This window comes from Thermomyces lanuginosus (assembly GCF_041956635.1).
Source record: "Thermomyces lanuginosus strain ATCC 200065 unplaced genomic scaffold VTN49scaffold_41, whole genome shotgun sequence".
Classification (NCBI taxonomy): Eukaryota; Fungi; Ascomycota; class Eurotiomycetes; order Eurotiales; family Trichocomaceae; genus Thermomyces; species Thermomyces lanuginosus.
The window spans coordinates 198-24,417 of NW_027192375.1; the positions used below are offsets into that span (position 1 = coordinate 198).

Below are 24,220 nucleotides of genomic sequence, written 5' to 3' on the forward strand. Positions count from 1 at the left end.
GTGGCAACCATAGAATGATTACCAGCATTTCGGATGCTTGACGTAGTCAAGTATAAGGCTCCGAAGTGTTGCAATCACACAGGTTAAGGCTCTCTTGGATGGCATGCTATCTGAATAGCGCTACCAATGTCAAACGGATGATGCTGACGGTGGTACAAAGCCAAATTAATTCTCCTTGGAGCGGAGATTTAGACGACCGGCCCAGAGGAGAGCACATGAGAACTCTTCCGCATTGGATATTTACTCCTATAAAAGCACTAACTGATTGATCCTACAGTCTTCTCTGAGCCTTTCAGGGACGTTCCGGATTGCGGATGTCAAGCATTTCTGTCACTTTAACACTTAATCATGGTGTGGCGTGAAAATCTATGTGTTGTTTAAGCAACTTGATCATCTGGGGAGCTGTGAATGAGAAGAATTCCTTTTGCCTGCGTCTCGATATGAGCCGGTCATCTTACTCGGCTCTAACTCAACACAGAATCGAATTTGACATGTGTCATCCGAAAATGTGCAAATCCCGTCCCCGCTGGCGAAGCCAGCGCATTCTATTCGGCCCAGTAAGGATGATTCGACAACCGTCAATCATCTCTGAGCGTCTCCGTAGCTGATATCCAACTTCGCAAAGACTTTGAGACATCCTCAATTTATACATAAGGTGATTGCCAAAAAAAAAGAAGACTCGGCTTTCGAAAGAAAGGGGAAACTGGATCCTGTTCAGGAATATGCCCTCGCCTTGAGCCATACGCCGATCCAAGAGGCGTAATTCCAGCAAATGTATGATGGATAAATGGCGTTGGATAATGAACGTACTTAGAATTACTCGTAATATTGCTTCCATTATGCTCCTTCTCCCGAGTATGGCTGATAGATCAGTTATCTAGGTACCTGGTACGAGGACTCGAAGTCTGGGGACCAGCTCGCCTCCGCATAGCGACAAATGATTGGTTCGTGTACATAAAGCATCCACCGTTTCGATCCGTAAAATTACAAACTCCCTTACCACAAAAACAATTTTGACGGCTTGGCCACTATGGCTTGCCGTACTAGCCTATTAGGGCTACCCACCAGCGTTGGAGTCTTGGTTTTTCTCGGAAAGCGCCAGAACCATTCATCCATTGTAGAGAACAAACAACACCATGGATAACTCTTGTGAGGCCAAATAGCTTAAAATCTCAGCGTAAGAAGGAGTTCTCCTACGAAATGAGAGCCTTTTTGATGAAAATCGCAAAGGCTACGCGCTGTGAAGTTTCACAGAAGGCTGGGTAGACCTCCCGCTGCAAACCGTGTACATGGGCACCAGCCTGTATCGATCATATTCATATCGCCATTTCTCTACCAAACTGCATTCGGTAGTATCAGTAACGTTGGTAAAATATCTTTGAGATCTTGATTTCATTGACAAGGTACAAAGTTGCTACATAGCTCTATCCGGCCACTCAATTGCGAGGGAGTGATGCGGATGCCGCTTCCCTGATGGCCGCTAGGGTTAGCATGTAATAGGTCGCAGCGCTTTGAGCCTCATCACCAAATTCGGTTGCGAGCCCGAGACTGAGCATATTGAATTCCCTTTCGATTCCAATTCATATTCGATTCAGTAGTCGACCCCTCCAAAGCGGCATCTCACGTTTGACTATTCAACCGGACGGCATGGCATATGATATTGTCGGCTTTCTACCTCTCGAGCTCCTGGTCAATATCGTGGAGTATCTAGAGGTGGGAAGACATTGTCCGGAACCAGATGGTATGTATACAGTGGTCTTTGTTCAAGTTACTATTACTATGAGGATGCTTGCATGCCTAGGTCTGCAAGCGATGACATAATATTTTCTCGTCAGAAACAATCGTCAGGGTCGCTTTGCGCAATACTCTTGCGTTCCTTGGTCTGGATGAGGAGGGCGTCAGTGTCGATGCCGCAATTGCTGACGCGATCAGCTACTTTCGTTGGCACCATGGCTTGCAGCATGCCCAACCCGTTAGGAAGATTTCTCTCCCCTGGTCAGCAGATATGTCCTCGTTGCCTAAGCGTCCAATCCAATGCCATTCCCGCAGGCTATGTTACACGCTTCGGGGAAACGAAGAGGCAGTCGAGATAATGGATCTGGGGACTGGTGAGACGACGACCTTTGCCGGCCACATGGGTGCGTACGATCATCTCGTCCTGTCCGATCGCTATCTTATTGTAGTCGATTGGTAAGTACGGAAGCGCAAAGATTTTATTCTATCTTCTCGGCTGTCTCCTATGTCTCACATTCGATGATCAATAGGCATTCTGACAATTACCTTTTGACGGCGTGGAATCTACATACAAAGCAGAAAATCAGTCAGCGACTCGAACGAATACCCTTGATCGCTGTTAAGATTGTCGAGGACAAAGCGGTTATCGCTCCTGAGCCCCCCGATTATTGGGAATATCCTTACTCGGCCACATTCTACGTTTGGGATCTAAGCTCCAACCGTGTCCAAAGCATTTTCCGGCAGGGTCCGTGGCGTCTGTGGCTGTTCCATTTGGCCGCGGCTGAAAACGTCCTCGTAACGTTCGAAATCAGTTGGCACAAATATCCACCAGAGGTGCTTCAGACGAAGTGGGCGACGGCCACTGGGGAGGTGATTGAGAACCGAGTCTTTCACCTGTCGCTGCCACTGCCGGTTGGTTGTCATCCTCCCGTGAGACCGAGCCATATCAGTGGTTGCGATCCCTGCCGCACCGTTGGCCACAAGACCGTGGCCTATCTCTTTTTTGACAAATCCAATCCTGTCAGTCCAGTTCTGTTGCACCTTGAGTATGATTACATTGTCGATCAGCTCACTGTCCGGCGGTGGATTACCTCCCAATCCGTCTCCAAGGAGACTCTGTCTCACAACTTTGCCCATCTAACCCAAAACCTGCTCTACCTCTTCGACTCAGAGACCCCTCAGCTTGTTGTTTACAACGCCAACGCCGCCACGACCACCAGCGCAGTGACTGGACATCCCGTCCGGGCCCGAGGAAACCGTCTGATCCGGGCTCGTAAGACCTCATCGAAAGCGACACTTCAACAGACGATGGCTGGACATGCATATTCCAGCCATTATTTAACATATTTACATGTCTTTGGGGATCGTAAAGTCTTTGGCTGGGCCAACACCTCCGGCGTTCAGCTCTGGTTCTTCAATCCAAAGTTTGCACCGAATCCGCGAAAAGATTGGAGTGAAGAATGGTCATGAAAATCATAATAAGGTATATCTGTCGTATTAATAGCCCCGTTCGAATTCTGTTTCTGATGCGAGGTTCAATATGTTACATTTCGATGTTGATGATGATGCCTCACGAGTTCACCAAGAACGTTAAGAAAACAAAATCCAAACAACCCCAGAATGATACATCAAATTCCGTCGTTTCCCGGCTTTCGGCAGAGTACATTGGAGGAAGCCGGCCGGCGAAGTAGCTGTCAAAGTACATACTCGAAGAAATGCTGATTAAAAGAGCCATGCCAAGTCATCGACTAATTAGTTACAAAGGGAGCAGTCGAGACCCAATCAAAGACAAGACCGTGAAAGATCAAAGGTGCGTGATGGACTATGAAAAGCCGGAGCCTCCCGAGTGGGATTGCCCTGACATCGACATCGACATCGAGAATGACGGGCCGCTGACGGACGACGGCGCCGAGCCTGTGGTCGAGAGGTTCGCTTTAGAGTCGTTGTTAGTGCTGCTGTTGATTTGAACAGCAGTTGTGGTAGTTGTAGTGGCGGTAGCAGTATTCGTGACGTTCTCCTTGGGACGGGTCCAGGTCCGGATGTGTCCTGTTGATCGTTGTCGTTAATTCAAGTGAGCATCGCTCGCTGGGAGGATCCTGTACCTTCTAGCGAGGACGTGAAAATGTATTCCTCCTCGAAACCGAGCCAGGTGATCGGGTCAGAGCCAACGACTTTGCTCTGTTGACGTTGTTAGCTTTCTGCCGTGTTGTGTAAGGAAGACTAGGCGCACCATGATAGGAGGCAATAAGGCAGTCATTTTGCGCGGCTCGACTGGATGACGGATGAATTCTTCAGAGCGGCCCTTCTCCTTCTCAATGTCATCGCCTAGGTCGGGCTTCTCCGTCCCGTCCGAGTCCGCGCGCGGCCGGTTGCTCGTGCTGTCTGTGCGATGCCGGTTGAGACGGTACGTGTGGGTAGTGACAACGCTATTGCGTTGCTGTCGTGATGGACCCTGGGTCTGAAGTGATGTCAACCCTGTATCCGAATTTTTGGAGGGAATTCACATACCGTTTTTGGCCGATGTAGCATGCCTACGTTAAAATCCCACAGGAGCAGCCGACAGTCGTCCCCGACACTGCCGAAACGGTAGGTCCGTTCGTCGCAGCGCCACGGGTCGAATGCCACGGCTGACACCCACGAGTGGTGTCCTTGGCATCGTGCGATAATCTTGCGTTCGGCAAGGGACCAGATGGAAACCAGGTCGTCCTGGCCGCCAGTTACGATGTACTTTCCGTCGGGAGACCAGCACACGCAGATCATTCCGCCGTAGTAGCTCGGAAAGATGTCCGTGATTCTATGCAAAAGTATGTTAGTTGACCATAGAAGAAGGGCTGCGACTCCACGTACTCCTCCTTGATGTAATCTAAAACCCGGAGTGTTCCGTCCTCCAACACCACTGCCAGATGTCGACGGTCTGGCGAAAACGCAAACTGATTAATTCGTTGGTTTGACAGCTTCCACACCGCAACTGGGTTCGTCCGCTGATTCCGGGAGTTGACCGATTTGAGGATCTGCATGGGCTTTTTAGCTGGCGTTCCCTTCATCGGCACGTCACCGTCCGGCTCCGGCGTGAACAGCGCATCTTCTTTCTCCTTATCGTACACAACCAGCTGTCCGTTCGCGTGTGCCGCCAGGAAGAAATTCTCCGAGCCGGGCATCCACTTAATGTGCGTCACAGGACTGTTGTTGACAACCCCATTCTTGTTGATTCGCGCGTACTTTTGCGATATAGGTTCATACCACAAGATGTCCCCCAGCGACGACCCCATGATTACGTCGATATGGGATGGCGACTTGGTCAGCTCGTTGACGTCGTGACAGAGCATATGTGCCTTCGTGAACAGGATCTTGGTTAGCGGCTCAGCTTTATTCTTCGAGCTCAGATCAAGCCATTGGAAGGCGCGGTTGATGTTGGCGAACGCAAACAGCCCATCCGGGTTGCGGTCGGCCAGCCGCTTGGTCGTCGAGTCGTGCGTGATCACCCGCGACACAAACGACGAGCTGCTCTTGATGATATTGTTCTTTGGTTTCCGTCGCTTCAGCCCATCCCGGACCGTCCCCACCATCAGAGCCGGGTTGCTCTCGCCAAACAACGGCGTCGACTGGGGGTTCCGTCGTTCGCTTCCATTCTCAGATGTTCCGTCGTTATCCGACGAGGCTCTGCATGGAGATCGGCGGGTTCCTGTGGACACAAGCGAGATCTTCACTCCGGCCGTCGGCGGAGTCGGCACCGTCGCAAGCGGATTAGGATTCGTTACCGGTGCTTCCGACGGATGGGGCGGCGGCGTCGCAAGATGTAGATCGTCGACCAGCTCGTACGTTCCTGCACATGCGTTAGTCGGAGCTCCGGAATTTGACAATAACAAGTGGGAAGGTACCTTCGCCGACCTGCAGCGGGCATCCTTCTTCGGGATGGGAGACGATATTGTTGGTCTCGATGATCGGCACGGCCATGCCATTTGCCGCTCCCGCCGCGTACGCGACGGGGCTTTGGTAGCGCGGGGGCGGTGGTGGTAGCACGCTGGGGCAGTCAGCTTCCGCCAGGTTGACCTGGGAAGCACAGCGATCGCTGCGGGAGTCACCGCTAGCTAGTAGTACTTACAACATGATGAATCAAGAGACTATCCAAAGGATACTAGCGGGATATTGGAATTAGCGACAAAAGACGATCCCGATTCCGGTCCTAGCGGAGTCCCGGACGATGCCATCCAATCGTCACGGCATGCACAGGAAATACGCGCTCTCACTGCCGGGAGAAAAAAAAAACAGAAAAAGCACAAGGGTCCCTTGCTTGTCTGAAGCACGCGATCGATCACGGTTTCATGGACGGGTACGTTTGTCGTCACGGCGGGAGATCCAAGTTGAATTCCAACTGAGCATGCGATGCGCAGTCAAAATCGGCTGAGCGGGAAAGACGCTGGACGGTTGCGAATAGACGTTGCAATTTAATCGCGAGACTGGCTGGGCGATGCGATTCGAGTGAGGGGAAGCCGATAGCTCGATCTCTCCAGCTAATTTAGCCTAGAGCCATCTTTACTCTATGGGGAAATTCTACGGAGTTTAGCAAGGACAGATGGGGACCCCGTCCGGGGGGTGTTTCCTAAGCTCCTGAATGGTTCCTGACCACGTGGCTTGTCGGTGGCTGTGCCGTGGCTGACCTTGGCTCGATGCCAGTTGACGGGATGACGTTGGAAACAAGGTGTCCTGAGCCAACAACTTAACGAGGGTCATGTTGGGCATAAGATGTTTTGTTTGCTGAAATTCAAAGCATATGTAAAATAGTCAATCTATGTGACTTCGAAGAAGTATGGTTCGGACATATTTACATAAAACCAGCCGCCGACTCACGTAACGTATGTATTAGAATGCATGCTTTTTTATAGGGTATCCGAACGAATCATCGTAAAACGCATCGCTGATGGATTACACTGTTCAAGTTATGCGCCGCCGTGAACCCGCCGCCAAATAGCGATTGCAGCGGCCCCAGCGCACACGACAGCTCCCAGGGCAATCCCCCATGACATCCATTTTCCATCCTGGTCCTCCTCTGTGCGCGGAAACGTGCTGCTGGGCTCCATCGCCGCCTCCGCGATGTGGACAAATACCTCCTGGATCGAGCTCCACGTGACGCTGACATGCAGCGGCGGGCCCGGAAGCCCCAACCGGGCCGTGTACTCGTGCGGCTGACATTCGGCGCGCTGGGTCGTCCGGTCCAGGTCCGCCTTGAGGGCGAGGAACACGCTGGGTAGCTCTTCCAGGTGCGGATACTTGGCCCGGAGGTTGATAATGTAGGCGAATGAGTCGGGATCAGATGAGTCGTAGGTATATGCGATGACGTCGCACTGGTCGAGCAGCTTGGTCTGGTTCTCGAGGATGGCTGGCTCGAGTTCACCGAGCTCATCCAGGATTAGATAACACTGCTTGCCTCCAGGCAGCTCAACCGTGTTCACTGCTGTGCGAGGTTGGATCGTCGGGTGGTAGGTCCCGCTGAACCCACGCGACAGGAATGCATCGAGCAAGGATGATTTGCCAGACCCAGGTGCTCCGACAACGTGGCACAGAACCACGTTGCGTTCAACTCGACCCGGCCGCCGTCGCCGCTTGCGCGGCCGCGTGACTTTCAAGGCGGCCGTCGTCGACGGGTTGCTGCGATCTGATGATTCAAACCCTAAATATGCAAGGTATTCCAGGGTCGTCTTGGGTGATGTGAAAGTGGTCATGCTCCATTGAGCCAACCAGCCCTGGAGTGTCACATGGCCGGCTTCGTTGCGTACTGTGGACGACGGGAACGATCCATCGGTCCACGAGCTGGGTAGACCCGGGGTAGGTGCAAAGAGTGAGGCTAACTCGGCATCGTTCAGGCCCCCATCGTTGTCCTTGTCCGACAAGAGAAACAGGTCTACAAAGAACCGGTAGCCCTCAGGGGAAAGCTCGGCAGACGAATACGGCGGAACCTCGAATTTAGGATGAAGATAGGACTCTTGCAACGACAAGTTGTCCGTGTATTGGAATGCACGCAAAATGATCCACACCGTCTCATGGCGGCCTTTTTCGGCATAGAGTTTGTTCAAATGAAGGAAGCCCTGCGACGTGATGCCAGCTGGGGTGACCGCATCTGGATGGGCTTTCCGAATAGTTTCCTTGATATGGACTAGATCCTCCTGACTCAATGGCTTGCCGAAGCATTTCATCTGGAAGTTCTCTATCTCCCGGTCCGAGAGATACCCATCACGGTCCTTGTCGCAGAGATAAAATATCCGCTGAAGGGCGGCAACGGCCGCAGGCTTCAGAACGCCCTCCTTGGAGTCAAACAACGGGGCAATAGGGTGGGTGACGGCTTTTTGACAGAGGAAAAAAGCTTCATTAACATTACGGTGTTCCCGAGCGCTGGAGCGGATGCAGGAGTCAATCTCCTTGAACTCGGCCATCAGCGGCAGCATCTCCTCCTCAATGACCTGGGCATCGCTGCCCTCGGGCGCGAGATCCGATTTGTTGGCACATAGCACGACGGGAACGTTGACGCCAAGCGAGCGAAAGTATGGCAGCCAGAACAGAGCGACGCGCTCGTAGCTGTAGTGGTCGGAATACACCAGCAGGATCACGTTGGACTTGCGGATCTCTCGGGCCAGATTCGCCCGTTCTTGTGGCAAGGCGGACGTGTCCACCACGGTCGTGGTCGTGACATTCTCCGGTGTCCCGATGGTAGGAGGAATCGTGATTTGAGGCAGCACCGGCTGGATCTTGTTCGTCACGAAGACCCCCTTTACCAGCGATGTAATCAAGCTTGACTTGCCGGTGCCCTCGTCACCACAAACGCAGATCCGTACTGATACGCGCCGCCGCTGCCAATCAGCATCCCACACCGCCGTCGCGTTCTGCAAGAGACCTACCCGTCGCCATGGTCCGAGAACAGTTTCAGCTTGTCCCGCGCATCGTTGTCTGCGCGTCGAGTTCAGTTGACTATGGTACTTGCGGTTGGACTTGGGGTGGCTCCAACAAATTGATTCCTGAATTTCAAGGTATCGCAAGCTACGTGACGCTTAGATACATGCCGTTTTCGGTATGACCGGAATCCGGATAAAGCCACCGCCGAAGCGGAGGAATTGGCGGCTTCCAGAAAAGTTCCAGCGGTCGATCTGAATGCCAGCCAACACTGAACTTTCCCAACTACTGGGGAAGGCCAGAGCTGTAAACCAAGCAATGGATCAGCCGCATACTCCGTACTCTGTACATTCATAGTATTGCGCTTCCTGCCGAAGTCCCGGTCAATTATCCGTCACACATGTGGCGATCTGCCACTCCTTCGATCTTACGCTAGCCCTAACACGCGGCACGCACTCCGTCACTCAGTCAACGATCTGCCATCGAAGCCCGCGGAAATATTCGGATTGATGGGACATTGCCTCCGTGCTCGAACTGAGGCCTTTTTAACCTGGGGTCTTTATTATTTCACGCCCTCCCACCCTCGATGAACTCTGCTTCCTGCACAGCCCCAGGCATTCAGTTCTTGTTTCTCTTGGGAGTCTTAGTGTTCGAGTAATACGCCGAGAACCCGGCTGAATCAGCTTCCCGGAGCCAGTCATTCTCCGCCCGTTGACCCACTGCGGACTGGTCGGCACTACTCGTCATCGTCCAAGCCCTCCATCAACGCCTGAAATACACGTACATTTTGTTTCCGGACACTTTTCCCCTCCTCACCCTTTGGCCCTTTTGCCCCAGTTCCCTCCTCCGCCGCAAAGATGCCGCTCGGTATCCATAATCCTCTGCCCTCCTCTATGAGGAGTGAGTATTGCCCGCCCCTCTTCTCCAGGTGGTTAAATGGTTCCGCAACTGACTGCTCTGTATGTGAACAGGCGAGTGTAGAAAGGCTGGCAAGATCCTCGCGTCGTTTGTCGATCCGCGACAGGCGTTCGGCCCGGATAAGATTATCCCTCCTGAGATCCTCGCCGGGGCAAAGGTGAGACGCTCCTGCATCGCGGAACAAGCTTCCGTGGACACGGGCGGACGGTTGCTAACGTGATTGGGTGGGTAGGGTCTCGCGATTCTCTCCGTTTTAAAAGCTGGGTTTCTGGGCTCGGGTCGCTTTGGCTCCGGTGTCGTGGTCGCTCGACTGCCGGACGGCTCGTGGTCAGCTCCGTCCGCGATTGCAACAGCAGGCGCAGGGTTTGGTGGCCAGATCGGATTCGAGCTGACTGATTTCGTGTTCATTCTCAATGACGCAGCGGCGGTTCGTACATTCTCCCAGGCGGGAAGCATCACTCTAGGTGGAAACGTCTCGATCGCGGCTGGTCCGGTCGGACGAAATGCGGAGGCGGCGGGCGCCGCTAGCGCACGCGGAGTGGCCGCGGTGTTCTCATACTCCAAGACGAAGGGCCTGTTTGCGGGTGTCAGTCTGGAGGGTAGCGTGCTTGTAGAGAGAAGAGATGCCAATGCTAAACTCTACCATCCTGGCGTCACAGCACGACAGCTGCTGAGCGGACAGATTCCACCGCCGCCGGCGGCGGAACCGCTGATGCGGGTGCTCAACTCCCGCGCCTTCCAGGGCGGGTTTCATTTCTCGAGAACTGATTCGATGTACAATGACATTCCCGTATATGATGACCAGCATGACGACCTGGTTTGGGAAGGCCGCAGAGGCCCGGCATATGGAGAAGGACAGCGAAGGGAGCGTGCGTCAACGATGGAACCTTATCGTGATTACGAATATCATGACCGTCCCCGGCGATCACCGTCCTGGGCCGATGATTACTACGACCGTCCCAGCGGCGGGTATCTCGGCCGATCCAACACTATGCGTTCGAGTGTGTCTGATCAACGACGATCCGGCTACGATGACGAAGACTTCTTCAACAACCGCAACCGTCCGGGTCGCCCGACGGCTCCCAAGCCCGTTTTCGGTCAACGAACGGGCGCTGCTGCCGAGCTACGGGAGAATCAGGCGATTGCGCTGTACACGTTCGATGGTGATCAAGAGGGAGATCTGAGCTTCAAGAAGGGCGAGATCATCACCATTCTAAAGCGAACCGACAAGGATGAGGATTGGTGGACAGGGCAGATTGGGGATCGCGTTGGAATCTTCCCAAGGTACGTTTCTCACTTTCTCTCATTTTAGATGTAATCCGGCTGACCATCCCAAGCAACTATGTGGAGGTTGCGAAGAAGTGATGCAGCATTTCCTTGGATCGTGCATTGTTGTGTCTTTGTTGTTTTTGATACACTCCGGTTTGGTTGCGGACATATTGGTTTCAGGAAGCATCCCGGTTCTTTGCGCCTGTTTTCTGTATTGTCGGTGTCTAGTGTATTCTTTTTCAATATACCATCTTGGGTGTGCTGAGCTCAAGGGCTATGGCCGTGCCTGGGTAAAATGGCAGTCACGTGCTCGTTGGAGGAGTGCGTTTTCGAAGAATCGGCAGGAGATTCCTGAGACATGACACAGGGGTTTATAACACGTAACCCTTGGCCTCAGTATAACTCCATTTTCGGATATATTATTCAGTTATTCGGATTTAGTTTCCAGATATCCGTAACCCCCGCTAGTCCAGTTGACCCCAGATCACAGGACCCTGGATGAATCCTGATCCCTGAGAAGAGCACCGAAGACTCCAAGACTCTCAGTGGAATCGACTCCAGCCGGCCAATTCCAACTCCGCCTCTTTTCCCCTCCAAACAAATACCTCTCGCCCCATCGCGACCTGCAAATGCCCGATCCTGTTCGTGTTTGAATAACGAACGCCATATTTACACCCCTCCGTCGACTCTGCGGCTGATCAGCGGTGATCGACCTCCGCGAATGTGCATAGCTCAGTCTGTCTGTCCCTCGTTTCGATGAAACTGGTGGCCCTTACACCGTCTCTCCGGCCCAGGTGGTGCAGCTGCAGCCCCATTTCCGCCTGTTTGCCCTGACCTCGCTGCAATCAGGATCACAAGGCCGGTGACTGCGCGCGCTCCCGAGTCGCGTTACCAGCGTACTTCCCATGCAGGTATGTAGACATCTCTGGATTTCCTTCGGCCCGGAGTGGGCCGAGTTGGATCACTTAGCTTGTTTGCGTTGGGGCAATTGTGTGTGCTCGAACGTGGCCGCTGACGGGCGGTTTAGACCACGGCGTCCAATGAAAACCAGGCCCATGCCGCAAAACGAGGTCACAACACCCATCTATCGATCAGCGACGAGAATCACCATGTGACCGAGGCGATCGGGTATATGTACGAGGATGAATATGATCCGCGGGACTCCCGGCGGTTGAGTTATGCGCCCTCTCCGCAGGGCGAATCCATCTCAACCGTCCCGCGGTCCCGGTCCAACACTTCGGATGATAAGTTCCAGGACCATTCAGGCAATGACTCCCACGAGCAGTCCTCAGACGGCCCGTCGCGGCCATCATCAGCGAAGTCTCCCTCTTCCGAGCGGGACCAGAGCTCGTCACCTTCCAGACATCAGTCTCCCTCCGATACCGCGACGTCGTCGTTTCCCCTGAACGACATCGATTATGAGTCAAACCCCGCGGCTGTTGCCCAGGAGCTTAGTAACCTGGCCGCAATCCGACGCATGTCCATGGATGTCACCAACGACCCGGATCTGCCCTCATTTGGTCCTGATTTCCAAGTCCCTTCGATCGCGCCGTCGTCGTCAGCGGATGAGAATGATACGTCGCGGCTGTTCTGGGTCCCTGCCCGGTTGCATCCCGAGCTGGCGCCCAAGGAGTTCAAGTCGTTCCTTGAAAGCAAAGCGGAGTTGATCAGGCGGAAATCGGGCGAATTTTCGGCCCTGGGCAAGAGCTTGGAATCTCAGGGCTCTGGAGGCTTGCGGCGCAAGCCGTCCATGCTCTCTAAACAGATCAATGATTCGAGCGACTACACGGATGGCGCGGAGCGCCTGGAACGAAAACGGTCGCAATCCCGTCAGGGGCAGGAGTCTTCTGGGCCCAATCTACAGCAGCTGGAGAAACTCGTGGACACTACGAGGCAATATAACAAGGAGGCATTGGCATTGCTGGGAGGACTGGAGAGGGTAGACATAAACGACAGTGAAGATAAGCCAATTCTGCCCCCGGCACCCCCGGGCCATTCCCTCAAACGATCCACGCGGACACAGTACCGGAAGGGTAGCATGAAGAAAGGCGAGCGATTACCGTATTCCAAACGCATCGGGAGGACCCCGGAGACATTAGGCGGCCAACCGCCGTCAGCGTCGATGTTTGAGGAGCAGCCGCCGATCAAACCGTTAACTCGATCGTCGACAGACCCGGGGCGGGGCACTTTCTCGGAGCGGGCCGCGGAGCGAGCCACAGAGCGAGCCACAGATCGAACAACGGATCGAGCCACGACGTCGGGCAGGACCGTGGCGTCGGATGATTCAACAGCAGCCTCTCCGCCCTCGAAGAGCACTGCGTTGCCCCCGGGTAGCACTCCTCAGTCGACATTTGAGTCGATGCTCGATAAAACTTCGCAACAAGTGCCACAGCCCCATCAAGATAACCATCTGAGTTCTCGCGGCTCGCTACCAACGACTCCTTCATCCCGAAATGTTCCACACGCTGTGGAGACTCCTCCCGCAGAATCGACCAGCCAACCAGCCGGTCATCAGCAGACATTTCCGCAACGAACCGTGTCCCATTCCGCGTCTTCATCGGTGTCATCGCTCCCGACTCCTGTCTCGAATAACGCCTCGAAGCAGAAGCGCACGCGAACGTTCTCTAATCCAGTACAAACTCTGGGGGATATTGCCTCGCGGCCGTCTGCAATCCCGGGGAACAGCACGCGTACTGATAGTCTGTCGTTGATCCCGACGCTGACAGAAGATAAGGATAAGCGGACCGAAAGCAAGAAATCCAAGGACAAGAAAGATAGCGAGGGCGGCCGCAAATCCAGCTGGCACTGGTTGCGCGGATCGGAAGACAAGGAGAAGAAGAAGGACAAGGACCGGGACAGCGAGGGAAAGAAGAGCAAGTCTCGAATCCCATCGGACAAACAGGACAGCTCGCTTGCGAACTCGGCCGATGGAGGGTCGTCCCGCCGGGAGAGTTTGATTCTGGAGCGACCACTCGATCCGAGATTGGAAGAAGAGCGTCGGAAGGAGAGCGCGCGCAAGGCATCTGGCGAGTCCAAGAAAGAGAAGGAGTCGGGCCTGCTGTCGTCGATTTTTGGTGGCGGCAAGAAGAAGAGCGGCGGGGATCACAAGAAGCAATCGTCACGCACACTGTCTCCGGAGCGGCCGTCACGGCCATTAATCCCCGACAAGGACTACCCATGGACTCGCTTCAGCATCCTGGAAGAGCGCGCCATCTATCGGATGGCCCACATCAAGCTGGCGAATCCGCGACGCCCGCTATACTCGCAGGTGCTACTCAGCAACTTCATGTACTCGTACCTGGCCAAGGTTCAACAGATGCATCCGCAGCTGGCGATTCCGACGTCGCCGGCGCAGAGAGTACAGCAGCAGCAGGCGCAAAAGGATGGACCGGCCGAGTACACGCAGTATCAACAGTATCACGAGGTATGCTTATGCTCGCTCTTATCAGAGAATGGAATCAATGCTGACCAGACGCAGGAATACGGGAATCACGGATACGATGGATATGCATACAGTGACGGCACATCGCACGGCTACGAGAACGGTGGCCAGCGGCCCTACGACGGAGGATACTCGTCATTTGGCGAGGCGGCGCAAATGGATAGTGATGATGACATGTGGTGTAACTTTTTTTTTTTTTCCTTTGAGATGGAGCATTCCGCGTTGCTTGTTTTCGGGAAGTGCTGTTTTCTGGTGCTTCGATTCCCTGGCGTTGATCATCGCACATATCCCCGTTACTCCGTACAGCCGTGTGATTTGTCTCATTGCTCCAATGATTCATGTTGTTTCTGCTTTTATCTCTTATCTCTCGATTGGGCGTGGCGTTTTGATCGATTTGAACGAGGCGTTGATTACTCTACACCGTCCACCTTGTTCTTCTGGCATAGCTAGCATGCTTCCGTCTTCAGTTCTCGGTCAGCGGCCTTTTTAGAAATCCTCCACTGGCACAGGTCATTGTATGCATGCTCCGTACGGTATATGAATTGATGATACATTGAATGTGACCTGGTCCTCTCCGTTGTGGTGTATCTCCTTGTAGCCTTCGGGGCGAGGCGCATGTGACAAAGAGGCAATTCAGCTCCTCCCGTGACATGACCACCTAACCGCATTCGGAAAGTAATCTAACGCGATAAAGATTAGCCTTGGTTTCTTCTAAGTAATTCGAACTGTCAGAAAATCACATGACTGAATGTCCCTCAGCCACCTCCGTGGAAAGCCCGTTTGAATCGAATCACAGGTCATTCGGAACAAAACAATTCAAAGGGACGGCCGGGGTTCGTGAGAGGGGCCTTTGGGACAAGATTTACATCTCTTTCTCTTTTTTTTTTTTTCTTCTGGGCGGATGAAGTTTCGATAGTAGCGAGCCATCATGAGTGAAGCCTACGAGCGAGAATCGTACGTTCATCCCTGATTTCCTACTCCTGGTGTCGCTTCATATGTTGAGACATGAAATGAAGAGAAGAAGAAGTCTAACCAGTCCTGTTGGAAATTCTCAGGCAAAACAACGCCCTCCTCAACTCCCTCGCGCAAAAGACCTCGGCGCTGAAATCCGTCACGATCGATATCTACGATAATGCTCGGAATCAGGAGACGATTGATCAGACGGTTCGTTGAGATCCTCTCCCTGATAGGAAGAGCTCGCTGATGGTCTGGAATGGATAGAGCGAAGTGTTCTCCAATCTCTCGACGAGTCTCCGAGGGAGCGCCGGACGGTTGACACGTGCGGCGCGACAGGGTGATACGGTGGCGGTCCTCAAGGTCGCTGGGATCTGTGTGGGAGCGGGGATTGGTGTTTGGGTAGTTTTGGGGTGGATTTTCTGACCTGATACAAGTCCTCTTGCATTTTTATTTTTTTTTTTTTTTTCTTTTATTCCTTTCAGGAGATCATGACGTTTGCGAGCACTGAACAGCTGGCTGGTCTGTGCTAGTACTTTTATCGGTCACTAAGAGGGAAAGACGAAGCGACTGTGTATAGTAAGGATTGGAGTAATTCACGTTATCTTTAACGACGGCGGCTTGATATCGAATTTTTTCTTTTTCTTTCTGAGGTTGCATGGATGGATTGGAGCAAATAACGACGAATGGGGTCCCGGTGAGAAGATAAGAGGGAGTGGATCTAGGCTAAAGAACCTCACAGCTCAGTTCTAGCTCTTCGGTTAGTTCAAGAAAAAAGATTGATGAGGACCCTGAAGAGGAGCCAGGTGTATGCACTCCGTCGGGTGGATCTGAAAGAAGAAAAGCTAAGATTGTCCGCAGCCACGGAAAGCGCTTTTTTTTTTTTTTTTCTCTCGTTTTATCCCTCATCGGCAACGTGGGACGAAGCAGCCCACGGACTGGGTGGCCCTCTGATCCAGATCGGCATCCCGAACGGAATTTCGTATTCGCATTCGGCGAATTTCCTCCTCCGGGCGGGCTTGACGTTGATTGCATCCCGTGCTCCAGGGGAAGTTCTGGGCAGTTCCGCCACATCCGTTGGTTCTAGACTATTTTACTAGCGGTCAGAGCCCGGAGCACGCAATTTTGTCGCTGTCCAGGACCCGGTGTCCGCTCCTGGTCCCTTGCTCTGGCTCTCAATCTATCAATCAATCATGGGATTAGGCAATCCAGACGATAGGATCATGTGCGAGGATGTCTGGCTTCGCCAGCGTCTGAATGATGATGGAGTCATTCTGCATCATGCAGTATTTTTGGAAAACACGTCGGAGGCATGCCTGGCGCAGAGAATCAAAGATTGATCCCGTGGTGACAAAGGGACTGTTCCGTTCGGCATTGGAGATACACGTTCTGTAGCAGAGGGCACTGATGCAATCATGCATGGATTCACCGCTGGACCCGCAGCCCTGGATCAGACCCTCTTCTGGCCGAAGCTAGCTTGGACAGGGAGTCGCCTCAAACACCAGGGTTGAAAGCCGTGGGTGAGGCTTTGGTGCTCTTGCGTCAATCGGGTGACGTAGGACGGTCCATCCCGAGCCCTGCCGACTGGGTTGCCCAGTGCGGCGGTGAGACTGTCCAGCCTTCATATGCCGGCTTGTTCTCCCTCTCCGTTGAGCATTCGCTTCGTATCCTTGTCGTTCTCTTCCACGGAACCTCTCAGAGTCGTGCGGAATATTACCTATGATAATCGGCTCGGCTTCCGCTCCGGCACATCCAAACGACACAATTTAGGCTATCTACGCTTGAGCCAATCCGGCAAAGGTTCATGCCAAGATCCTGACTAGAGGCGGACTTGGCGCTCCACCGCAAATTCTGTCCTTTTTTTTTTCTGCCGCTTATCACGCGCTGCCGAAAGTGCCGATACGCCATCCTCACGTCGGCTTTGCCCGTTCCCGACGTGGGGGCTTGCTTGGTGAGAGGCTGATTATTGGTGTGTTGCGTCGTCGCTGGGTTATCGTTGTGCTGGCAAATTAAAAATTGTTTTCGAGCTGACGATTTATCGCTTTCTCGGTGTACGAGTTACTCCAGGTAGATATACGAGTACTACTACTACTACTACTACTACTTCTACTATCTGATCTGAAACCTCTACTTACTACCGACACCTCGCTCGGGTGCGTGATTAAACCTTTCTGTCTGCCGGGCGCTCTGCCTGGAATCGACGCATCAAATGGAGGCCCTCAGCTTCCTCAGCGGGGGAGGCATTGCCAGCAGTTGCAAGTATTTCGACATTCGGTATGCCGGATCGGGGTTATGGACGGTAGAAGAGGGCGTCGGGGCTGATTCCTGACTGTTGCCAGACTCGATGACCGCTATGTCGTCTTCCGTGGCAACGAGCACGAGGCGGCAAGTGCCCTCCTGCGCGGCACTGTCGTCCTCTGCCTCGTCGAGCCGCTGACCATCAAACACATCCGGCTGCGTCTGACCGGCATGTCGCGGATTTGGTAGGTCCCCTCGGAAGGACTCGCCCGTTGTCGATTCGCTGTAAGATGCTGACTCTTCCAATCCACTATACCAGTTGGCATCTTCCAGCTGCCGCCGCGGGCACCGCGAGAAAGCCTTGCAAGGAACGGGTCTTCTTCGAGAAGACGTGGAGCTTCCGGGAGGCGGGCAAGGGCAAGACCGAGACACTCCCCGCGGACAACTACGAGTTCCCCTTCGACGTCGTCCTGGACGGGTCCCTGCCCGAAAGCGTAGAGGGAATGCACGACACATGGGTGACGTATCGCTTCAAGGCAGAGATTGGCCGCAAGTATGCGCGCGACATCACCGTTCGAAAGCCGCTTCGGATCATTCGTACGCTGGATCCGAGTACCTTGGAACTCTCTCATGCAATGGTACGTCGACTGGATTTTCGTCAAGGTCCATTTTGCCTGACCACTGCAGTCGGTCGAAAACATTTGGCCCAATAAGATCGAATACTCCATCAGCACGCCCAGCAAGGCGGTTATTTTTGGCACCTTCGTGCGGGTCGACTTCCGCTTGATTCCGTTGCTGAAAGGCTTGAAGATTGGGCTCATTTCGAGTCAACTGATTGAGAACCACGAGCTGACGCTGAACCCGGACGAGCCGGAATCGGTGTCCAACACCCACAAGTCAACTCGCGTGGTTCTGACGGACGACTACGAGCTCGACCCGGACCATCAATTGGAAATCATCGATGAAATGGCAGAAGGGTACCAGTTCTCGCGTTATCTCAATCTCCCAAAGACCCTCACCCGGTGCCTTCAGGATACCGAGACCAGAGGTATCAAGATTCGGCACAAGCTCAAGTTCCGGGTTCAGCTACACAATCCGGACGGACACACGAGTGAGGTTCGTAATTGGATTCTCAATGTTGCCCATTCCAGTCGCTAACAAGAGCAGCTCCGAGCTACGTTGCCGGTGTCCATCTTCATCTCCCCCCACCTGGCGATCGATGACAACCACAACCTGGTGGACCAGACCCCCCAGGCAGCGCAGCAGGCCTTGGACGACCTGACCCAGCAAGCTCCCCCGTTGTACGGAGAGCACCAGTTCGACCAGCTGTACAGCGAGGTCGACATGAGCGGGTACCTAACACCGAACCCCATGAGCGGCGCGGCTACTCCGTTCGGTTCGTTGAGCCGGAACCTCTCCGCCGAGGATTTGCCGTCGATGGCCGCGGTGACAAATGGTGACATTTCGGCGTCGGCCCTGCACAGCCGCCTGTCGCGACTACACGCTACTGGCCACTCCACATCGCCGGATGTCCCGGATAGCCATAGCTCCGACGGAACCGCACCCCCACAGGGACACTCGAGCGCCGACTATTTTTCACAGTACAGTCGATCCCACTCGCAGAGTCCGGACGGCCGAAGCCCGTCTGGATCCCAGCGCAACTCGGAAGAGCACGACCGCCAACTGTCCGGCACGGCGACGCCGTACTACCCGCAGGCGTTTGAAGTCGAGACCCTGAGCCGCGTGCCGAGCTACAGCACAGCGGTACGTACGGGCGTTCCCCCACAATACTGCGACGACCTGCCCGACTACGACTCCGCGGTCGGCAACACTCCGCCCGCAATGACGCCGCCGCGGTCGCCGCAGCAGGCGCATCTGCGGACCGGTCACCGGCCGCAGGTGCCGTCGTCGCTTTCCGAGCCATACCGACCATTCACCAACCATGATGATGTTGAGCGGCGGCTTTTGCAGGCTCGTGAGCGCTAGTATATATCCGTGGGCGGAGTGAATCCTTTTGTACTATTATGAGGCCAACACTCCTTTCTCGTTGTTCATGTCATGGAATCTCCTTTGTGAGGATAACGACAGCTTGGCATGATGTCGGCGTTTGTACGGGGAATTTGTTTACATAGACGGATGGATGGGATATGATGATATCGGCTGGGTTTCTGATACGATTTTCATGACTGTTCCCGAGATACAGTTTGAGATGACATGATTGCATTGATGAGGTGGATTTGTGAATATGTCCCTTCTCTGTTCATAACATTCTTTCCTCTGCCTCGGCTTTGATTGTAGAGCTATATCTCCTGGAATAATCCTAGATCTCTTTCGACTGTAGCTCTCGTCTCTGTATCTAATCCCGTCTAATCGTCTATGGAATGGAATGGAATGACTCTTTTTGGTTATCAGGGCATCGCTTTGTAGTAGCGCACACTGTCCCTAGCCCTAGGCACCCTGCTACGTCTCTCGGCCGAGCAGCATCACTGACGTGTGTTTCCGCCAGTTCGGGCATCTCGCCGACGTCACCTTTGATCCGCAGCCTCCTGGACCCTGGCAGCTTAAATAAACTCTCCGATCCACAACATGCGGTCGATAGGGCAAAGAAAGCTCTAGGAAACTCCCGCCATGGTATGCGACTGGCGAACCGCTTCCAATTGTCAGGTTTCACTAGGACGATCCGCACCAGGGCCTGATGACTGCTAGGTTATTGGCTGTTCAAGCCGATAAGCTCTCGGCCATTAGGTCTGACTCGGTTCCGAAGCAGCGGTGATTGCAAGAAAAGCCCCGAAAAAAGAATGTAAACGACTTCTCCAACTGATCAAGGCCGCCCGTGGAGGTGTAAAAAAGCTGGGGAAGCTCGTGGGGTCGGGGTTTCTTTTCCCCACCAATTCGGACTTCTCTGCGATTTCTCCACATTTCGGCTTTCCCCCTAGCATGTCACCTCCGCGTTAGACCGCTTTAAAAGCAAACAGCTCTTCTGCCTGGGAGTGAAACTCAATACTTTTCCACTGTTAAATTTGAAGAAAAAAAGAAAGAAAGGAAGGAAAATGCCAGCACCAGCAATTCGAGTCGTCCCCTCGGCATCGAGGCGGGCCATCTCCCTTCTCCGCACAATCCAGTTCACACATCCGCCCAACTGCCCCTGCCACAATAACCCCAACCATCACCATCATGCGCAGAGGGAGCAGATTGCGCACGTTCGGCGGCATCTAGCAACGCCGACACCGGATCCAACGCGGGAGAAAGAATATGCATTTGAAATGGCCGCGTCGAGTATCCGGTTCGGACCGGGAGCGACTAAGGAGGTGGGAATGGATTTGAAGAATCTGGGGGCGAAGAAAGTGTGCGTGGTGACGGATAAGAATGTGTCCAAGTTGGATGCAATGAAGCAGGCCATTGATGGCCTGACACGGGAGGGCATTCAGTTTACGGTGTGGGATAAGGTTCGGACGGAGCCGAAAGATAGCTCGTATGTTCTCTCTCTTTCGTTCGGGTTATTTGAAATGGGGCGCTGAGTTTCGCAGGGTCAAGGAGGCTATTGATTTTGCGAAACCGTACCAACCAGACGCGTTTCTTGCGGTTGGTGAGTTTAACGTCCAAGTCTGGGGTGAACTGATGCTGACAATGCTACAGGTGGTGGGTCTGTCATCGACACCGCTAAGTTGATGAACCTCTACACTGTATTCCACGATGCCGACTTCCTCGACTTTGTCAACGCACCGCTCGGCAAAGGCCTTCCCATCACCAAGCCACTGAAGCCGCTCATCGCCGTGCCAACAACCGCCGGCACGGGCTCCGAAACCACCGGCACCGCCATCTTCGATCTAGTGAGCAAGAAGGCCAAAACGGGCGTGGCGCACCGCGCGCTCAAGCCGACGCTCGGCATTTGCGACCCGCTGAACACGCGGACGATGCCGGCGGCGGTGCATGCCTCGTCGGGTTTGGATGTGCTGTGCCACAGTCTCGAGTCGTGGACTGCGATCCCGTACCATGAGCGCACTCCTCGTCCGACCAACCCGATCAACCGGCCGGCGTACCAAGGCGCCAACCCCATCTCGGACATCTTCTCGCTCAACGCGCTGCGCAGCACGGTCAAGTACCTGCCGCGCGCAGTGCGTGACCCAGAGGACCATGAGGCGCAGGAGCAGATGCTGCTGGCGGCTACGCTCGCTGGCGTGGGCTTTGGCAACGCCGGTGTTCATCTCTGCCACGGCATGAGCTACCCCATCTCCAGCCAGAACCCGGGCTACAAGCACGCTGGTTACGTTGTGGATCATCCTATCATCCCACACGGCGTCTCCGTCGCCGTCACCGCTCCCGCTGTCTTCCGCTTCACCGCGCCGTCGAACCCTGACCGCCACCTGCAGGCCGCCGAGGCATTTGGCGTGGACGTGTCCAATGTCAAGCGCGAATCTGCGGGCGAGGTTCTGAGCGAGGCCATTGCCGAGTTCCTTGTTAAGCTCGGCGACCAGCCTCGCGGTCTCAAGGCTCTCGGATTCACTTCGGCGGATATCGATGCCCTTGTCGAGGGAACACTCCCGCAGCGTCGCGTGCTGTCGCTGTCGCCGAACCTTAGTGCCGAGGTAGAGCGCGAGCGGGAGGAGTTGCGAGGGTTGTTTGAGGCGAGCATGGAATATTAAACAATCTATTCCCTGGCACGATTATTGAATTGATGACAACTCCTGTACATGTAGTCTACGTGAGCAATTCAGCATGTTCTTGATCTGATATTGTGTGAAGAATCTCTCTCCCTAAATTGATCGACTTGACCAAAAATGAAGCCACTCTATGCACTGCTGTCAGCCTCTGATTGGCCCGAAAAAACGGCCCCTCACTCGCGCTAGGACTAAAAGAGTTGCCTCTGCCGAATCGGGTAAACTCCGTCGATCATCATACGTTCACGCTTTTTTGGCGATAAGTTAACAGCCAGCCCACTTGGCGACGGCTTCAACATGTTTACCCCGTAATTTCTCGGGCTTTCGAGCTGGACATTTTGTCCTCTCGTTTTCCTGAATATTACTTTGGGTTATTTTGCCCATTCGTAGGTAATTGGGATATTATTATCAGGTTTGTGACTTGAATCGAATCCGCGCAGTTGACCCCGCTGACGCTCTATTTGTACCAGGGGATTGTAAAAGCAATTGGATAGGGGCAAAAATGTCTGCCGAACAACCGCAGTCGCCCGTTGAGCAGGCCTCGCTGCCGTCGCGCTCGGCGACGCTACATAGCACCGGGACCAACTTGACCCGACAGACGTCGGCGAGCGACGATGAGGGTCTGGTGGGGGATGATACCAGTGAGGTGCGTGGTATTATCTTGACATGTAGGACAGGGAAGTTGATTGTTTTGGATTAGACGACGCGTCTGCTGCTGGAGCGTCTCCGGGCTTGGAAACATCTCTGCGGGTATTTGGAAGATTATGTCGAGGCGACGGCCAAGGTGCAGAAGTCGCAGGCCAAGGATTATGAAAAGGTCTTGAAGGTGAGTATGGATTTCCGCGTTTTTGGATGATCGCAGGCTGACGGAAAAGACCATCAATAATCCGTTGAAGGAAGGGCATCATTTCCACCCCGGCCCCGGTGGTGTCACGGGCATGTTTGATAATCTCCGCAAAAACACGCAGGTAGTCCACCATCTCTCCGGAGTAGGGTCGTTGCTAACAGCTACAGGCAATCTCGACCGTGTATCTCGAAACGGAGAAGAATCTCAAGAAGAGTGTGCTGCCGACTCTCGAGCACCTGCACAAGGAAATCAAAACCAAATCCAAGGAGATCTCATCCGGTACCTCCAAGTTGACCAAAGCCGTGGATAAGGCGCGCACAGCGACCCAAAAGCACGTCGAGCTCCTCGGCCAATACGCAGCCGTGTACGACGCGGGCCCGCACAATAAGATCGAACCTTCGCATGACCCCTATGTGCTACGGCGCGGGGTGACGTACCGGCTGAACAAACAGATCACGGAAGAGAACAATAGCCGGCGGGACATTCTGGCGGTGCAGGATGGGTTCCAGCAGTTCGAGGCGCACATCATCCAAACGATTCACCAGGCGATGGACTCGTTCTTCGGGTTCATGGGCGCACTGTCGGACAAGCAACGTGCGCTGTATGGCGACATGGTCAGCAGCGCGCAAAAGGTGCCGCTTGACTTTGAATGGACGCGCTTTGTGCAGCGCAGCGAGGGAGTCCTGATCGACCCGGATTCTCCGCCGCGCACCCTCGCCTCCGTCCCGTTCCCGAATCAGGATCATCCGGCAACCCTTCCGCGGATCGAGGGTACACTCGAGCGCAAGTCCCGCGCTGTGATCCGTGGATACCAGTCGGCGCATTACGTCGTCACTCCTGCGCGTTACCTGCATGAGTTCAAGGACACCGATGACCTGCAGCGCGACCCCGCACCGGAGCTGTCGCTGTACCTGCCCGACTGCCAGCTGAGTGCCCTTGACGGCGTCAAGTTTGTCATCAAAGGAAAGGACGTCTCCGGCGGAAAGGTCACCAACGCGTTCCACACGACAAGTGAGTTGCAGTTCAAGGCGCCGACGCCGAACGACGCCGAGGCATGGTGGCGCGCTATCAAGGCGGCCATTGACGGGCACAGACCGTCGCCGCCGGCCGAGCCTGCGGCCGAACCCGCGGCTGCGACACCGACGGAGCCGGAGAAAGCCAAGGAGGATGAGTTGGAGAAGACCGAGCCAGAAAAGGACAAGGAGACAAAGGCTTAATCTTGGTTCTATAATTGGTACATATTGAGATCTAGTAGATACTGACATCTAATCCGTATTC

At 54.1% G+C, this 24,220-nt stretch overlaps 9 protein-coding genes across 9 annotated transcripts; 7 read left to right on the forward strand and 2 right to left on the reverse strand.

Moving 5' to 3' along the window:
- Positions 1 to 2,092: 2,092 nt before the first annotated feature.
- VTN49DRAFT_6625 (uncharacterized protein) lies at positions 2,093 to 3,204 on the forward strand (the record flags this gene model as incomplete). The annotated part of the gene is made up of 2 exons (XM_069414804.1): positions 2,093 to 2,190; positions 2,265 to 3,204. The coding sequence occupies 2 exons, from the start codon at positions 2,093 to 2,095 to the stop codon at positions 3,202 to 3,204; spliced, it is 1,038 nt and encodes a 345-aa protein (XP_069265281.1).
- Positions 3,205 to 3,556: 352 nt separating this feature from the next.
- VTN49DRAFT_6626 (uncharacterized protein) lies at positions 3,557 to 5,841 on the reverse strand (the record flags this gene model as incomplete). Its single annotated transcript, XM_069414805.1, has 7 exons — positions 3,557 to 3,780; positions 3,837 to 3,912; positions 3,965 to 4,192; positions 4,243 to 4,528; positions 4,582 to 5,557; positions 5,613 to 5,755; positions 5,837 to 5,841. The coding sequence occupies 7 exons, from the start codon at positions 5,839 to 5,841 to the stop codon at positions 3,557 to 3,559; spliced, it is 1,938 nt and encodes a 645-aa protein (XP_069265282.1).
- Positions 5,842 to 6,671: 830 nt separating this feature from the next.
- VTN49DRAFT_6627 (uncharacterized protein) lies at positions 6,672 to 8,634 on the reverse strand (the record flags this gene model as incomplete). The annotated part of the gene is made up of 2 exons (XM_069414806.1): positions 6,672 to 8,560; positions 8,625 to 8,634. The coding sequence occupies 2 exons, from the start codon at positions 8,632 to 8,634 to the stop codon at positions 6,672 to 6,674; spliced, it is 1,899 nt and encodes a 632-aa protein (XP_069265283.1).
- Positions 8,635 to 9,473: 839 nt separating this feature from the next.
- VTN49DRAFT_6628 (uncharacterized protein) lies at positions 9,474 to 10,899 on the forward strand (the record flags this gene model as incomplete). The annotated part of the gene is made up of 4 exons (XM_069414807.1): positions 9,474 to 9,516; positions 9,588 to 9,691; positions 9,767 to 10,818; positions 10,872 to 10,899. 4 exons carry the CDS (start codon positions 9,474 to 9,476, stop codon positions 10,897 to 10,899), a joined length of 1,227 nt encoding a protein of 408 aa, XP_069265284.1.
- An 809-nt stretch (positions 10,900 to 11,708) lies between these two features.
- On the forward strand, positions 11,709 to 14,695 carry VTN49DRAFT_6629 (uncharacterized protein; the record flags this gene model as incomplete). Its single annotated transcript, XM_069414808.1, has 3 exons — positions 11,709 to 11,714; positions 11,831 to 14,227; positions 14,282 to 14,695. 3 exons carry the CDS (start codon positions 11,709 to 11,711, stop codon positions 14,693 to 14,695), a joined length of 2,817 nt encoding a protein of 938 aa, XP_069265285.1.
- A 478-nt stretch (positions 14,696 to 15,173) lies between these two features.
- VTN49DRAFT_6630 (uncharacterized protein) lies at positions 15,174 to 15,625 on the forward strand (the record flags this gene model as incomplete). Its single annotated transcript, XM_069414810.1, has 3 exons — positions 15,174 to 15,199; positions 15,301 to 15,409; positions 15,467 to 15,625. 3 exons carry the CDS (start codon positions 15,174 to 15,176, stop codon positions 15,623 to 15,625), a joined length of 294 nt encoding a protein of 97 aa, XP_069265286.1.
- Positions 15,626 to 17,408: 1,783 nt separating this feature from the next.
- VTN49DRAFT_6631 (uncharacterized protein) lies at positions 17,409 to 19,423 on the forward strand (the record flags this gene model as incomplete). The annotated part of the gene is made up of 5 exons (XM_069414811.1): positions 17,409 to 17,473; positions 17,539 to 17,682; positions 17,757 to 18,075; positions 18,125 to 18,553; positions 18,605 to 19,423. 5 exons carry the CDS (start codon positions 17,409 to 17,411, stop codon positions 19,421 to 19,423), a joined length of 1,776 nt encoding a protein of 591 aa, XP_069265287.1.
- A 1,064-nt stretch (positions 19,424 to 20,487) lies between these two features.
- On the forward strand, positions 20,488 to 22,080 carry VTN49DRAFT_6632 (uncharacterized protein; the record flags this gene model as incomplete). Its single annotated transcript, XM_069414812.1, has 3 exons — positions 20,488 to 20,909; positions 20,965 to 21,023; positions 21,074 to 22,080. The coding sequence occupies 3 exons, from the start codon at positions 20,488 to 20,490 to the stop codon at positions 22,078 to 22,080; spliced, it is 1,488 nt and encodes a 495-aa protein (XP_069265288.1).
- Positions 22,081 to 22,597: 517 nt separating this feature from the next.
- Positions 22,598 to 24,159, forward strand: VTN49DRAFT_6633 (uncharacterized protein; the record flags this gene model as incomplete). Its single annotated transcript, XM_069414813.1, has 4 exons — positions 22,598 to 22,741; positions 22,796 to 22,921; positions 22,971 to 23,063; positions 23,110 to 24,159. 4 exons carry the CDS (start codon positions 22,598 to 22,600, stop codon positions 24,157 to 24,159), a joined length of 1,413 nt encoding a protein of 470 aa, XP_069265289.1.
- Between the last annotated feature and the right edge of the window lie 61 nt (positions 24,160 to 24,220).